Here is a 16,853-nt window from a genome sequence, read left to right as displayed (position 1 = left end):
AAAAGCAAAGAAAGCAGGGCCTTTTTAAGCTAAAGAACTGAAGCAAAAATATGTTTTTTTGCACAAAAGTATATGTTTCTGCAAATTTGCGTACAAAACTACACTGAATTTGAAATCGATAATTAAACTGATGCTATTTGTTATCAAAAAACTTAAACAATTGATAAAATCAGATGATAAAAACTTATGGGTATAATGGTAAAAAAAAAACAATGAAGGAAATTTTAAATACCTGAACGTGAAGACAGTTAGATTGCTCTTGGTGAGAAATTTTGCACAATTTCAAATTCAACGGTATGGCGGCAGAAATAAGTGTGGCAACAGTATAAAAACCCAACAAAATAAAGACTAATGCCGTACCTTGCAGCACCTAGTGACGAGTTTGTGGGAAGGAAACATTGTAAATTAATAGTTAACTTTCATGGCTTGTACGAATAAAGGTAGTTTTTATGTAGAAGAACTTCCTAATTTTTTACATTTACTAGTTGTTAAATTTGTTCTTTGAGTAGTATAAAAAAAAACTTATACATTTAAACTAAAACTAACAAAAGTTGTTTACGAAAAGTCTTTTACACAATCTCTAAAACTTAATTGTTTCGTTCAGGGGACTATTATAAAGAAGAGTTGGTATTTTGAAGAAGAGTGTGGCTGTAGTAAAGTATTACACTTAAAAAATGCAATGGGTGAATAAATTAAATATATCTAAGACATTTAAGTGGTTTGATGGAAGCTTCCACAAAAAATAATTATTGTTTACAATTGATTATGCTTTTTACTTTTTTTACTAATAGTACTTGTATCAATGGTGTGTTTGATGTGGGTAATTTTGTTGATGAACCAAAAGTAATTGGTAATATAATGAATAAAAATGTGTGTTTATTCTTGATGAATACTAGAAAAAAAGAAGACGTTTTACTTGTAATTATGGTTAGTTTTCTTTTGATTCTGTGAAAAATGTTTTGTTTTTAAAGATATATCTGAAAGTAAATTTGAAAAATGTTTATTAAGAGTGTGTTTTCTGATGACCTTAGAAAGAAAGCAAGAAAAATGTAAACGCTCTCAACTAAGGTCAATGGATTGGTGTGGAGTAAGACCTTTTGGTCATTGAAAGCTTTTCCATTTTTGAAGATTAGTGAAAAAATAACTTCTCTTTATCTTTTTAAGCTATATAGCAAACATGTTTATTGTGGTTTGTTTTGATTGTCTTAAAAATGCAGAGGTGGTGCTAATTAACAAATATGATAAAAAATTATGTGAATAATCATTCTTTCTTTTAATCATTTAAAAAAAATTCTTTCCGACAGAATTTTCTAAATATACCAAGGAAAACTTTCTGAAAGTTTGAGATACTTATCTCAAAAAAAGTAGGAGAAGATAGATTTTTAGTGAAATAGTCTATTTTTGCTTATTTAGTTTGCACCTACTATAAGGAAATTTGTACCTATAGTACCTATTGTTGCTTTCAAGTTTGACTGGCTAGAACTTAAAAACTATTTTGAATTTTTTAAATCTGTAAAAAGCATCTTGTAGCTTAGTGAAAACTTTATGAAATATGATCAAATTGTGAAAAAGGTGTTTACCCCCCTATGCCCTTAATTTGTTTAAACATAAAATTTTATTATTAAAAGTTAGATGTTGTAATATTAAATTCTCAATGTTTAATTTTATTGAAACTAATTTAAAACCAGTCTCACTATAATAACAAATATTGTTTCTAAGTTTAAAAGTGAAAAATTGGAATATTTGAGTACCTCAGGGTTCTTGCTCAAGTCAATTGTTGTTTCTTGTATGCATAAATTATATATTTTTAGCTGCAAATAATAAATTCAAATTGTTTGCAGATAATGCTAGGTTGATTTTAAGTATTGTTGTTTTGACCTTGTAAATTTTGTTATAAGTGGAGTTGAGCAAAATTGATGAATGGCTGTGTAAGAACAGAGTGTTAATTATTATTCAAAAACAAAGTTTTAATGTAGTTTTCAAAGTAGAACTGCAAAAATATTGAATTCAGTGTTAAGGTATTTAGTTTTGTGATTGAGCAGATAGAAAATATTAAATATCTAGGTGTGGTATGTATTAAATAACAAGCTGGATTGGAAGGCAAATTTGAAGTTCTTTTGATCTAAGCTCTGAAAAAGTTGGTTTATGATGTCAAGTTGAGATCTTACTTGGATACCAGTACTTTAAAAATGGTTTATTACAATTTGTTCCATCCACATATTCGGTACTGTATGTCTGCTTTGGTTGGTGCTGCTAGTTGTAAATATAGTTCAAAATATTTTTCTTGAATATATTTATTGAAGTTTTGAAGTAAACTGTATTAAATATGTAGAAGATAGATTTTTAGTAATTTGTTAAATAGTTTTAAAACAAAAAATGTCTGTTTTGTGCATTTGTGTTGGAAACTTTTGATAAAACTGAATTTTTAAAGTTAATTGAAGTTTTTATGTAAGGGATGATAAGATATACTTTTGGCTCTAAAACAGACCAATGATTTTTTTTTTTAGAAATAATTTAGGACCCTCCCCATGTCTTTAACAATTTATAAACTTTTAAGAAATAAATTAAAAAAATAAATTAACTGAAATTATTACCAAAAAATAAAAAGAAAACAAAAACTAAATTTTATTATTTAACTTGTAAAGTTTTATTTTTTTTTCTAAAATCTGCTTCATACAAATTGTTTGTAATGATAAAAAGAATATTTTCTAAAATTAGAAGTAAATTTGTTTTGAGATGTACAAAGAGGTATATTTTCAGTAAATTTTACGAAATTCCATACAAATTATTGTATTTTAAAGATATCTTTTCTATATGTTTGTATCAGAAACTTTTTATAAAACTTATTATTTATCACAACTTAATTATTTTTTTGTTATAAAAAAGTATTATCTATAGTGTAGTTTGTGATATAAATATAGACTAATGTTAATTTTTGTAAAAAAAAGTCAGAGTTTTCTATGTCGAAAATAAGCACTAAAAAAAGATAAAAATAAGAAGACTTTTTAAAATATTTGTTACAAAAAATCTCAGTTTTTACATTGGGTTCTCAGATATTCTTGTATTTATCATGTCTGCTGACTCTCCTACGCCTTACAGTTTTAAAAATGACAATGTGTTTTTACATACATTAGTTTGATTTAATTTAATGAAGTTCTGTCTCATTGATAGTTTAGTAAAGTCATCTTATCAAAGTGGGAATGTTTCCCTTAAAACTTGGGGTAGTAAAATATTAGGGAGTTTTGTTTTCTTTAAAATTAGTTTAAAGAACTCTTCAATTTTAAAAAGTAATCTGCTAGTTTTATTATGTAAAGTACTATTTGAGGTTTTTGGTATATATAAACATATTATCCAATAATAGTAGAATAGTTTAGAAGTTTATCTCTTGTAGAACTGTTCATATTTATTGTGCAGTAAAACATTCCAAGTCAATTAAGTATTTGGGTCGAAAACACTTATTTTGATTTGCCAACAGACTTTACTTGTTTGCATCTCTAGGATTTAACATTTTTAATGTTATATTTTATAGTTTGCCATATAGTTTAGTATGTTGAATCAAGATCAAAGTTCAATGTTTGACATCAAGTTAAAAGTCTGTGGAATGTAAAATTTTTGGCTTAGTTCATTTAATAAATTTTTAACGTGTTGTATGTACAGTTTCAGGTAATACAAAATTACAATAAAAATAGATGAATTATGAAAAATTAATATGTAAAACATTAAAGTAACTTGTTTAGAACAAGAAATATAACATAATTTCTATTAATAACCTCAATATAAGGAAATGAAATTAAAAAAATAAGTTTTGACTATAAATAATAAGTTTTAATTATTATCAAAAATGCTTTAATTTTTATTGATAATGCAAAAAAGAAGTAGGTGAAATATGCAGTTGAAAAATGATGTAGCTTTACTGCTTTATTTAAAATATAGTATTTTTTCTATATTTGGTGCTCTGTATTTATTTAGTTTAATACTTATATGAAATGGTAGTTTAAGAATAATTAAGCTAAGCACTTACTACAAAATAAAATACCATCATTTAATTATTCTGTTTTACTGAAATAAGTTTAAGTTATACCATAATAGATGCGTTCTTATCAATAGTACTTTATACTTTTGAAAGAATCAATATTATTTGAATTTTTAGAATATAATTTCTGTAAAAATACTTCATTGTAAAACAAGCTACATATAAAAATAAAATTAATTTTAAATTTTATTTTGTTTGTTGAAAAAATAATATTAATTTTAACTTTCTAGCAACATTTTATATATTATTATAAAACTTGACAATGAGGGTAATTGCAAGCATATCAAAATTGCTTAGGAATGGAAATTTACTAGTAAGTTTAATTTGTTCATGTTAAATTTTGTATTCTTAAGTTTTTTAAGTAAAGATAGATAAAGTTTTTAAAAACTCAAAAAATAAATTTGGATGCTTAAAAATAAGCTGTTAAATAAAAAAATCTGTTTAGATTTTCACTATGAAAGTCAATATCAAAGTTTGACCTAAAATTTTACCCTTTTTTAATAATAAAGTCAGAAGGTTTGGTTATGATTTTTTTAACTAATGCTTTTCTTATTTAAAATAGTTTTAGTTTAATAAGTTTTTTATGTTCTATGCTAGTTAAGAAGAAATATTTTATTATATTTATATTTATGTTATTTATATAAATGTTACTATATTTTAATTTTTAATATTTATTTATAGTTTTTTGTTTCTTTTGTTTTTTAAATACACATATATAAATTCAAAGTTGTGTTTTTAATTATTTTTACTAGTACTATTTGCTCTAGTTTTTGCTTCAGTTCTTTTAGCTGTATTTAAAACAATAAGTATGATTATAAGAATTTTGTTTTTAAAAATCGGATCTTTTCAATATCCTTTAAAAATGTTTAAGTGTTTACTAGTGCAGATTTAAAAAAAATCTAATTTCATATTTACCACATTTAAATAACTAACTTTTATTAAACTAAGAATATCTGTGCTCTTCAGATTAACATCAAATAAAATAACTACATTTTACTAATTAAAAAAAAAACATCAGCAAGTAAAGTTAATGATTTACTAAATATTTCAAGAAAGTTTTATTCATCTTAAATGTAAATAAAAGCTTGATCTAAAAAACTAGGTTTATCTAAAAACATCATTTAAAGTGCTTCTTGTATTTGAATATTTTCTTTAAAACTTAAAAACTCGTTCTTTATATATTTATACTAATGTAGTATTTACGAATAATATTTCCAGCAAACGGCACCGGCGTGTCACTTGCACACAAAACTACCTGACAGAACACCATTGGGGGTTCCTCTAGTTATTGAGCAATCAGGGAGGGGCGAGAGAACTTATGATATTTACTCGAGGCTGCTCAAGGAGAGAATCATATGCCTCATGTCACCTGTTCGTTGTATTGATTGTTAAATACAATGATATTTGAGTTTGTAATATATTTTACCTTATTAATTTTTGTTTCTCTGTCATAAAATTAAAAAGCTAGTTATCTTTTTTAAATTTCATGGTTAATTTTGTTTCTATAAAAGGCTTTGTAGAAAACTTTTATGCTATTTTACAAAAGTAATTTTATTTTAAAAACTTCATTCAATTTATTTAGGGTAATTATTTTCGCTATTTTAACTCTTAAGAATATTTTTTTCTTTACTTTTCTAACAAAAAATGCATTAATTCTTAAGTAAACTTAATGTTAAAGATATCATATAACTAGTTGTTTCTTCCCCTTTTTTTAAGTATATAAATGTAAAAAGGCATCCACAATAGTTGTAGGTGCTATTATGTAGCTTAATTAAATTACTATGTTTTGTCCTTAGCAATTCTTTCACTACTCTTCTACAGCAGGTCAGACCTTTAGTCATTTTGTTAACAAAAAAAAAATATCAAAAGTTTTTAAATTCTAATTAATTTTTGTAAATTAAGTGTTTCAAGATCTGACCTAGTTTTAAAAGGCTAGGAAACGGATGTTTAGGAAAAAAAAAACATAGTTAGTTATTATAGTTTTTATAACGTGAACTGGTTAGAAATACAGGTTACATCATTCTAATAATGATGTAACTTTTACACCAACTTTCCTTTTTTGAAAAAGTTGTAATTTTTGAATAAGTAAATTTTTTGCATGTTTTAAACTTATTCAATAAATTTTTTACTAAACAGTAATATAAATAAAACTATTTTGATTGTTTAATTTTTTTTTATATAAATAATCTTTAATTTTAAATTTATTCAATATTTTTAAAACTTTAACTTTAATTCAAATTAGTCTAAATTTAATTTAAAAAATGTGCTTTTACTGTAGTTTAATTTTAGCTTCAGCTCTTTTAACTATAGTTTATTTTTTTAGCATACAATTTCAGTTTAGTTTTATACTAGTTTATAATTGATTTATATTTAGTTTCAATTTGATCATAAATTTTAGTGGTGTTATTTAAAAAAAAAGTTAGAATTAATTTTAATATAGTCATACTTGCAAAAATGTTGCTATATGCAAACATGACACCTACCCATCAGTATTAACTTAAAATATTAATATTAAAGCATGAATGACAAGTTGCAAGTATAAAAAAAAGATTTACTTAAGTTTAGTTTAACCAGGTAGACGATTTTGTAGCTGGAATAATTGTGGCTCAACTTTTGTTTTTGCAAGCAGAAAGCAAACAGAAGCCAATTCACATGTACATCAACTCTCCTGGTCAGTATTTGTTTTATTGATATTTTGTGTAATATGGTGTATACTAACTTTCAATATAAGTAATTTTGTAGGCATACTTTAAAACAGGTGAAGAGGTAGTTTAATTTGTTTTTATTAGTACTGTTACAATTAAAAGTTAAAGGTTGAAACCAGTAATTATTTAATAATTATCATAATTCCTTTATGCTAGAGTAGTTTTGTTTTTAAACAGTTTACTAAAGTTTACACTTGGTCAGTTACGTAGCATTTGTATAAAATAACTAGTAGTAATTATCCATAGTAAAAAATAGTAACTCAAATGTGAATAGAAAATGTTTAGAAATTATATAATAAAGAAATGTTAAATAAACAAAGTTTATGAAAGTAAATAAATTATATATAAATAAAATTTAGAAAAAGAGGTTCTATTAACTTAAAGAATTTTAGAAATCTTAAAAAAAAAAGGTTTAATTCGCACTGAATATAAATCACTAAATTTAACAAATCAAAGGTCTAATCGAATATAACCAATATCAATCATATAAGCTCTGACAAAATGCTTTTAAAACTAAAAATACTGTTGAAATAAAACATCTTCATAATTTCTATTAGTACGGAAGAAAAAGTATTCTTGTTTTAATTTTTGATTTTTAATATTATTAGCCCTTTATACTAACGTTTAACTTTTTATAAATAACTAAATAAAACTAATTTAATTCATCTAAGTTTTTTAAAACTTAAACAAAATTTTTTTAAAACATTTTTGCATAACATTTTTTAAAATGTTTATTGGTTTTTAAAAAGAATTCCATAAATTAAGAATAGAATAATTTTTAAATACTTAAAAATGTGTTTAGTTTTACAAGAGCTTTTAGTAAGTTGTGTGAAAAATTAAGTAAAATAAAAATTGTACTGACTTGGTGCAAACCATTTTAAATTTAATTTTTTAGTAATAGTGAATTATCTCTTTATGATTTTTTTGAATGATTATAATCTTTTTAATAGTAATTTTCTGGTACATTTATGGTTGTTTTTTCCCAAATATTAAATGTTTTTTGACATAAGGGTAAAATATATTTTAAATATGTTTATTTTTGAGAATTTTATATTCCTTTTTTGTATGATTTTATTTCTTTTCTATTTAATTTGTATTTTTTATTATTTTGTCAATCTGATCCTTTTTACGATTTTAATTTTCAAGTTCTCCTTTGAGGTCAGGGCCCTTGAAAATATCTTAAAAATTTGAATTGGGTTGCATGATTATAATTTCACTTGAAAACTTTATAAAAAATTTCAAGCAAGTTTTAAACTGTTAAAATTTTACATTTTACAAACTTAAACTGTTTATATTGTGAACTTTTTTTCTACTCAAAATATACTAAATTAACTGCAATCACCACACAGGCGGGTCAGTGACCTCCGGGCTGGCCATTTACGACACGATGCAGCTGGTCCAGTGCCCCGTGGCAACGTGGTGCGTTGGCATGGCGGCCAGCATGGGGTCCCTGTTGTTAAGCGCGGGAACCAAGGGCATGCGGACGGCACTCCCCAACTCAAGCGTCATGGTCCATCAACCACTGGGTGGCGTCAATGTTAGTTTGTAAAATAAGTTTGTTTGATTATTTATTTAGTTTTGAAAACTTAGTTTCCTTATAAGAAATATTTGTTTGGGGGCGTAAATGTTAGTTTTTGTTATATAAATAGTTGGTTTAAAGTTTAACTGGAAACATTTATATTAAGTTTTAATTTCGTATATAATACCTACTTATGATAATATGTTGTTTATATGAGTTTCTTTGCTAAACAGAATAAATTAATTATTTTAAATTTAAGTTTAATTTCTTTACAATTTTTTAGTGGAAGCGTTTCATTTTGTTTTAATGATCTAAAAATTAGTTTACTTGAATTTTAATATAAAGTTTTATTGTGCAGTAAGTTTGTGGTTAAATGTTTTTATAAATTACATATTTCCTAACTAATTACTATTTGATTTCCTTCTTTAGTATTACTTATTAGTCCTCTTTTGCTTGGTAAATACCCAACACATTTCAAATTTAGGATAAATAAATACAGTTTAAGGTGTTTGTTTTCGATATACATTGTACAGTAGACGGCTGAAAAGCAGTTCTCCGTCAAATTGATTTCTTATTTTATAGTAATTTTCATAAAAACTACTGTTTTAAATCTTTATAAAGCATAATTTTATCACTTAGTAGATAAAAGTTAATTTAAAAAATTTTGTACTCTCCAATAGATTTTTATGTAATCAAACAAAGCTGTTAAAAGCTGGAGCTTATGTGTAGGTAGGTGGTTTACACATGTATTAATTTGATAAGTATTAATATTATTTTTTTTGTTTAACTTTTTAAAAATATAATACACACTTAAACAACACAGTAAAAAAAATTATTAAAACATTACGTTAGTGAATTAAAAAAAACATATATATTAAAAAAAATTAACTAAAACAAAGTTTCTCATCTATTTGAAACACTCAAACGCAGGGTCAGGCATCTGATATAATACTGCGCGCAGCTGAAATGCAAAGAACAAAGGAAAGGTTGCAGAAATTGTACGTTCATCACACTGGTAAAAGTTATGAGGAAATCGGTTAGTGAACATATTCTATTATAAAAGTCCCTGTGTATTAGAGTTATTTTTGATTGGCCATTTTCAAATATATGAATGCTTTTGAAACTTTTGAAAACTAAATATTTTATTTTACTACAGAAGTTTTTTAAAGTGTTTTCAGATACTAGTACAAAAGGTATAGTTATGATAAAAAATGGCATTTTTTGTTATAGCCTTTTCAAAATTTGGCACAAAAAGTACTTAAGCTAAGTTTAAAGAGTTGTAAGAAAAGATGCACAATCGGGACATCGATAAGGTACGGGCTTAAAGTACGCACTTAGTTTAAAAAAATAATAGGGTCAAAAAATTAAGAAAAAATGTTTATGTGACTTTTTATTTGATGAATGAAGGTTATAATCATGATCTTAATATGATTAATGCAAAATTAACACAATAATTTTTTGAAAAAAATGTCTAATGCCTCTAAAATACACAAGAAAATAAAATGCTTTCATTATAAACAAGTAGATACTAATTATTGTTTAGTGTAAAACGAGTAAAATTTTTCACAAAAATGTAAGGGACCCACTTTTTGCCTGATTTCATATTGATGTCCCTACTGTTTATTAGTAAATACTTACAGATCACAAAAAAACGTTTTACAAAGTATTTCTGAAATACAATAATATACATTTTTTAAAGCTGTAACATAATAAATTGTGTTGCTTTTTTTAAACTATATCCAATACACGCTTTTGCAAAACACAAAATCAAACGAAAATAATTCTTGTAAACATCAACAGAGAAGGCTCTGGACAGGGACAACTACATGACCGCTCACGAGGCCAAGGACTTCGGGATTGTGGACCAGATAATTGAAAGCGGCACAAATTTCGGCGCAACTTTTGACACGAGCGTCACAGATTCGATCATCACCCCCACCCCAGACCTGAACCCGGAAAAATAATCGTTTGTTTTGTATGAACTTTGTTTAATGTTCAAGGCTAGTGGTAGGACATTAGTGTGAGTTTTTAGTTAATCGTTCTAGCCTTAAACAGCTTTGTTATTTTTTGGTTTTGATTTTGTTTTATTGTTTTTTTTTTGTAAAAAACGCACACTAAACTATTGAATGAGTTAAAATAGTATTAGATTATTTTTCATAAATTTTTCAATTTATTGATAGCTGTTAAATGTGATTTATTATATTAATAATCATTTAAATAAGATGTTATAAACTTTAGATTTATTTATATTATCTTACTATAAATAAAATATTAAAAAATAATTTTTAAAATATTTAAACTTTTAAACTTTGTACTTTTTGTTTTTTCTCAGTTAAGCCTTTAATTTTTTTGTTGAAATTAATAACTATGATCTTTATTAAATTAAAATAACATATCAAATATTTTAAAGCTTTGTTTTTATATACAAGTAGCTACTTTACGATTTTCTTTACTTTTATCTTGGAAACTGGAAACAACATTGTGTTATGATGTAAGTATGTAGTTAATGATAAGCGTATATATTTCAATTTTATTGGAAAGCATTTATTTACAAAAACAAAATAGAAAAATTAACAAAATTACCCTACTTCGGTTATCATAAGCTGCTAATGTTTAAACTTAAAATTTTTAAGTTTATTAAATAAAAATAAACTTTTTCTAGAAGCTAAACATTTTGAATTAAATCAACATACGACATCTAGAAACTAGCTATAAAGTTATTTTAGAAAATTTCATTATTTAGACTATATTAGCGGGCTGAGAGATTTAAAAAGCTGTAAGTTTTGGATTATATTGTATTTTAACCTTTATTAGAGAACTCTTTATATTGTGGTTGTACCGATTTTATTAGCATAAGGTAATGTTTTTGAATTATTGTATCAATAAAAACTTTTAAATACTTACTAACGACCAAGGATGAAAAGTTCTCTAGTTAAAAACTTGTCTAGAAAACTCTCTGAGACTTTTACAAGGTCTACTTAACAAAAAGCTGAATAGTGAATTTTTTTAAATATGTTAATCTCAGCGAACTTTAAAAACGCTTTTTAAAACTTCGCACTTAAACTTGTCTATTAGCTTCCTTTTTTCTAAAACTTATACTTAATGTACTTGATTCGTCACGACTTTAATACACATAAAAATACATTGTGTTGGACGAGTGTGAAGTTAGCTTGGTTACGTTTTTCAAGAATTATAGATTAATGTCCAAACTTTGATCCAATTATTTTCCTTATCTTAATAGCTAAATAAAAACTTTTTTTTCTCTTTGAAATAACGGTCCTTCCGGAATAAGGCCAAATAGTACGAAATATGAGTTTAGTTATCGATTTTTACTTTACTCGAATTAAAAAAAAATATTAAATTGAATTTTTTTTTGACTGTTTATATTTTGTTTTATTTGGTCTTATTTCGGAATTAGGAAATCTAGAATAAGGCTAAATAGTACAAAATATTAGCAGTTGGAAAAAAAAAGTGTTATATAGAATTAATTGACTAATTAAAATGAATATTAAAATAAGAATATTGATTTTATATTCTTTTTTTCTTTTAAATTTGAGCTAAGTAAAAAATGATAAAAAAACTCACTTTTTTCAAAGGGGTCCCACACTAAAAGTCAAGCCCCAATCCAATGGAATTTTTTTAAACTAAAGACAAAAGAACCGTTTTTAAAAAAAAGAAATTTGACTATTAAGATAAGGAAAATAATTGGATCTAAAGTTTGGACATTTTTTTCAATTCTTGAAAAACGTTATCAAGTTAACTTCACACTCGTTTGTGTTGGCAGCTGCTAAGTATGTCACCTAATTTACGAATAGGCTGAAAAGTAGGTAATGTTCATAAGTAATATTATGTTTTATGTGAATAGTAAAGCTTCAGTGTAAGAAGGTATGTGATGGTATGAATTACTTCAAAATGGGTCAAATGATTTTAGTTGAAGTAAATTAAGAAATTTAAACAAAATTTTACAAACATATTTTTGAAAATTTAGTTGGTTTATATTTATTACGTTGCACAAATTAATTTTATAATATTTAAGTGTGTTGTAAAATGTTTTTGCATTTTTCAATAACCGAAAAGTTTTTCGTGCATCATGTCTTAGGACCAAGTATTTTGAGCGACTTTTTTGTCGTTCAATAAACTATAAGTATCGTTTTATATAAGATTAATAATTAATTCAATATACCAAGTTGATAATAGCTTATCAAGTTTTTTTAATAAGTCTTTGATTGATGAAAATGTTGATAACTTTCTACAAAGTATGATTTTGATGAACAGAGCTATTTAAACATTAAAATGAACTATCAATACACCAAAACGTGTCATTTTACTACTCTAAAATATATTCTGACTAATTACATAAGTTTAGCTCCTTAAGTTTTGAAAGTGTAAAAATACAAAAAGTAGAAAATTTTGTCAACTCTAAGAAAAATTTCCAAAGAATTTTTTGTGAAAATTATTAAAAATGATTTAGGAACGCATTAAAATCTTTTGTTGTTTGTTTTTTAAGATTAATAAAAACTATTTAGTTAAATAAGTTGTACATTTGTTTACCTTTTATTACTTGTTCAAAAATTTATTATTATTTAGTTCTGGACGACTTAAATACTTTTCTTATTTTTTGAATCATGTCTTATTTTTTTTACGAATTATACCCATTATAGAATATGTCAATGGCAGCTTGTACTCTAAATCAGTGGCTTTTTGAATGAATTTTTCCTTCTCTTTTTAATTATGAAAAGCTAATTAAAGCATAAACTAAAGTTTTCAATACTTCACTTATAAATTTAGCCACTTAAGAATTATTTACAATACTTTTTGTTAATAATTTTTTTTTGACTTTATGATGCACACAGAGTTTATTTTCTAGTAATTTACTGTGCACAGCATTTTAAAATATTAAATACAACTGCTCATAATAACAATCGTACCTTGATTAAATTGTTAAGTAGTTTAGTTGAATGCGCATTGTAGTAGCGGACTGTATGATCACTATGTGGAAATAGTAACATTGTTGACGAGTTGTAATGTTGATAAACCCTTTCTTTGGATTAAAATTTCAGGATTTTCCCAAACTTTGTGGTTTTTAACTTGGTGAATTCATTTTGACAAGTGTTTGTGCCTAAAAGTGTGCGACCTTTTTTTATCATATTAATACTTTTAACTGGACGTTGGTAATTTTGGAGCAGGAAAATGCGTTTACTAGCTAGATCCCCAGAAATAGTTATTTTTTCACAAGCAGTAGACATAGTTATATTTTAATTAAAAAATGTCTTAAGTACTTAATTTGATATATTTGTTTGAATAACTTGTAATAGGCAATCGACAGCCTGTTAAACATAAACATCTGCCCTGTGACGTGCTTTTTCGCTTGGGCAGAACTTGTGCAAAATTGTTGTACATTTTTATTTGTAAATTTTGACTACTTTTCAAACAACTGTTTAGTTTAATTTCTATTAAAGTCCAAAAATCTAAAGGAAAGGCTTGTTTATGATAAAGACAAAAACTTTTGTACAATAATGAAAAAAAAATTAAACGGTTCTGTACAATTAATAAAGATGATTGTAGTTTTTAAAGATATATTGTTGATGAGGAAATAAATGCAAGAACTAAAATGTAAGCTTTGTGCAGAAAGAGGTGAATAGCATAAAACACTATTAAAAGTTCACAAACATCCAAAGTTTGAATCTTATCTAAAGCATTTACAAAACTAGTTTAGTATATTTTTTATGTAACAAAATATTTTCCAAACGATGTTTTGTATAAAATTAACATTTCAGGTAAAGTCTTAAGTGTTGTTAAGTGTTTTAATTTTTATAACATTAAATTACTTAAAAAGTTACTTTTAATGACACTGAAATAAGAATGTAACATACTACCTTTAATTAAAAAATTCAACAACGTTTCTTTTTAATAATACAAATGTTTAAATAGTTATAAATTGAAAGTCGTTCTAAACATTATCTAAATAAGAAAAACAAGCGGTTATAAACTAAAAATTAAAAGACAAAAATTTTTATTTAGCCGTACTACAGTAAGTTTTATACAATACTTTTTGATAAATGTCAGAAGTTTTATACAAAATTTATTCAGAAGAATAAACTTTGTGCAATAGCTTCTATGTAGATAAAGTTTTTTAAAGTTTATAAGATTTGGTAAACCAATATCTAACCATGAAATTTCTTGTACTATTTTTTAACGAAATAGATAAAAACTTTACCAATTCAAAGTTTATGCACTTTAGTATCAATTAAGTTTAATTTATTTTATTTTGATAAAAAGAATAAAATAAATTATTTACTTAGTCAAATTTTTTTATTTTTTTTAATAGCCAGTAGTCTTTTGTTATACGTCTAAAGTATGCAAATAGTCTGCTAGTTTGTATAGGATAAGTTTATTAATACTAATTGAAAGTAATAAGTAAATTCGAGAGCTTTTTTTGTCGTCTAAACTATACGTATAACTACTTCTATTATGCAAAACTTTTTTAACTTTATTATTTGTTGAAAATAATTAAAAGACTTATTACGAATGATTTTAAATTGTACTAAAAAAATCTTAATTTGTTTCAAAACTAAAAGTTTATAACTAAAGTTGAAATTCAGTGTACAAAAAAAGTAAATAAGTACTACTGTACAAGCATAATTTATAATTTAAAACATGTAACTTTACTTTTATAAATATAAGCGGATGGCAGTGTTTCATTTAAACTTTTTATAAAAAACTTTTAGTACCTTTATATTATCTTTTATAAAATTTAATAATTGAGATCGTAAATTTACGATATTTAAAAGTAATAAAATTTCAAATAAAAAACTACTACATTAAACAAACGCTTTAAGAAAGTTAACTACTCGACTGATCAAATGACAACTTTTTTGCTTTCAACCAATAAAGAACGTATAAAGGTTGAGCCAGCGTCAAAACGGAAACAACTGTCATACAGGAGTTGAAAACGACAAAATTTCTGTTCAAAACGTGTTCGAGGAGCAGCATCAGTGGATGTTGCAGCAACAAAAACAAAGCTTGACAAACAGCAAGCACGCTGTAAAGCCTGCCGAATATTTTGCATGGAAATATCACGCTTATGAACGTGTTGCTCGAGCTGATGAAAAAAGCTTTTCCCAAAACGTGCAAAGTCATTGATAGCAGTTGCAGCTCCACTGAGCTGAAAACAGTGCAGATCTGCATGCCAATGGTGCATGCGCATCCGATGAACAGTCCAATCAGGCAGCATTTTATTTCTCCTTTCGACCCTTTTGACGATTTGTTTCTCTTTAAAAACTTTGCAATTGCGCCGTTTAAAAGAGAAAAGAAGAAGCCCGTGAATTGAAGAATTCCAAAAATGTTTCTGTAAGTAACAGTGTTTTCCACGCTTTCTTTTTGTTCGTTTTTCAGCATGCTCGATATGAACATATTGAATGTTGAAATATAAAGCATGTAGACAAAATTTGCCACGCTATTTGATAAAACCGTAGTGATAAAAAGTAGGGAACAAGCGAAAGATTTAAACTCAATTTTTAAGTCTCTATCATCAATTTCGTTATGAACTTGTATTTCTGGTTCAACTTTTGATTTTTTTGAGCACATAAGCTGCTTGTAACCATATTTGAAACCTTCTGAAGTAATCTCAGGAGCCAGGGTTTTTGGGGTGAGCAAAAATGTTCTCAGGTTTAGAAAAGCGTAAAAAATTGCGAAAACTGTTAAAAGAGTCTCAAAGCTGATACTGTATTGATCATAGAAGTAGGAAAATGAGAGAAAAGTCAAAGAGCTCGACATAAGAGCTCCGGAAATGGAGGAAACATATAGGTTCCTTTTACTGTCAAAAATATTTGACATCTGAAGATTTGTAACGTGAAGTCCTAAACCAGCAATGTGCAAAATTGGAAAAGTTAAGTACAAAGTTCTGTGGTTGCCAACTCCAGTAATTGCTAAAGCCAAAACCGCAATGTTAATTAAAACGGTCCTGACCATCCAAATTCCCAAATAATCAAGCGCTGACCCAACTGCAACGTTGAATAATAGACCACACGATGTTGCTATAGTAAATACGAGTGAAAGTTGTTTCTGCTGGGACTCGCAGTCAGATACACCCTTTGTTACCATGGTTAAGTTGTTAAGTGTGGAAGCATTGACGCAGTATTCGCTAAAGTATCCTTCTTTTACAAGCACAGGTTCGATATTTGCCCACCCAAAAATTATTCCCGCGAAAAACAAGTTTTCTAAGACTGCCGTTATCCAAGTTAGAGCCTTTTGAATCATGCTTGAAATAAAAATTGCAAACTTTAAGTTTAATTATCTATTAAGAAAATATAACAAAATGAATAAGAAGACTACTGTATTTGAATGTCAACATTTTTTTAATAGTTTTACTGTTATCTGTTTGTCTAAAAATGTATGCACATCGTTTAATTTAAAAATTATCATAAAATATTTAAAATCTTTCAAAAATTATATTAAGTTAATTTCTATAATAAATGTTATTACTACTTATTAAAAGCCTTAAGAACAAAAAACAAACGTTAAAAAACTAAAATTTTGTTCAGAAAACGAACAGAAGTTGATGCAATAATTTTGATTTCACGTATTAAATGCTAGT

General features: G+C 25.7%; 2 protein-coding genes across 2 annotated transcripts; one reads left to right on the top strand and one right to left on the bottom strand.

Annotated features, from left to right (window-relative positions):
* Positions 1 to 4,261: 4,261 nt before the first annotated feature.
* Positions 4,262 to 10,659, top strand: LOC145850110 (ATP-dependent Clp protease proteolytic subunit 1, mitochondrial-like). The gene is made up of 6 exons (XM_082955259.1): positions 4,262 to 4,346; positions 5,252 to 5,404; positions 6,608 to 6,704; positions 8,088 to 8,275; positions 9,188 to 9,293; positions 10,058 to 10,659. The coding sequence occupies exons 1-6, from the start codon at positions 4,296 to 4,298 to the stop codon at positions 10,219 to 10,221; spliced, it is 759 nt and encodes a 252-aa protein (XP_082811385.1). The 5' UTR covers positions 4,262 to 4,295; the 3' UTR covers positions 10,222 to 10,659.
* A 4,441-nt stretch (positions 10,660 to 15,100) lies between these two features.
* On the bottom strand, positions 15,101 to 16,516 carry LOC145839486 (equilibrative nucleobase transporter 1-like). Its single transcript, XM_082947069.1, has one exon. The coding sequence runs from the start codon at positions 16,514 to 16,516 to the stop codon at positions 15,101 to 15,103; it is 1,416 nt and encodes a 471-aa protein (XP_082803195.1).
* Positions 16,517 to 16,853: the final 337 nt, after the last annotated feature.

This window comes from Thalia democratica, chromosome 1 (genome assembly GCF_965202585.1).
Source record: "Thalia democratica chromosome 1, ktThaDemo2.hap1.1, whole genome shotgun sequence".
Taxonomy (NCBI): Eukaryota; Metazoa; Chordata; class Thaliacea; order Salpida; family Salpidae; genus Thalia; species Thalia democratica.
This window is presented reverse-complemented; position numbering and strand designations above follow the sequence as displayed.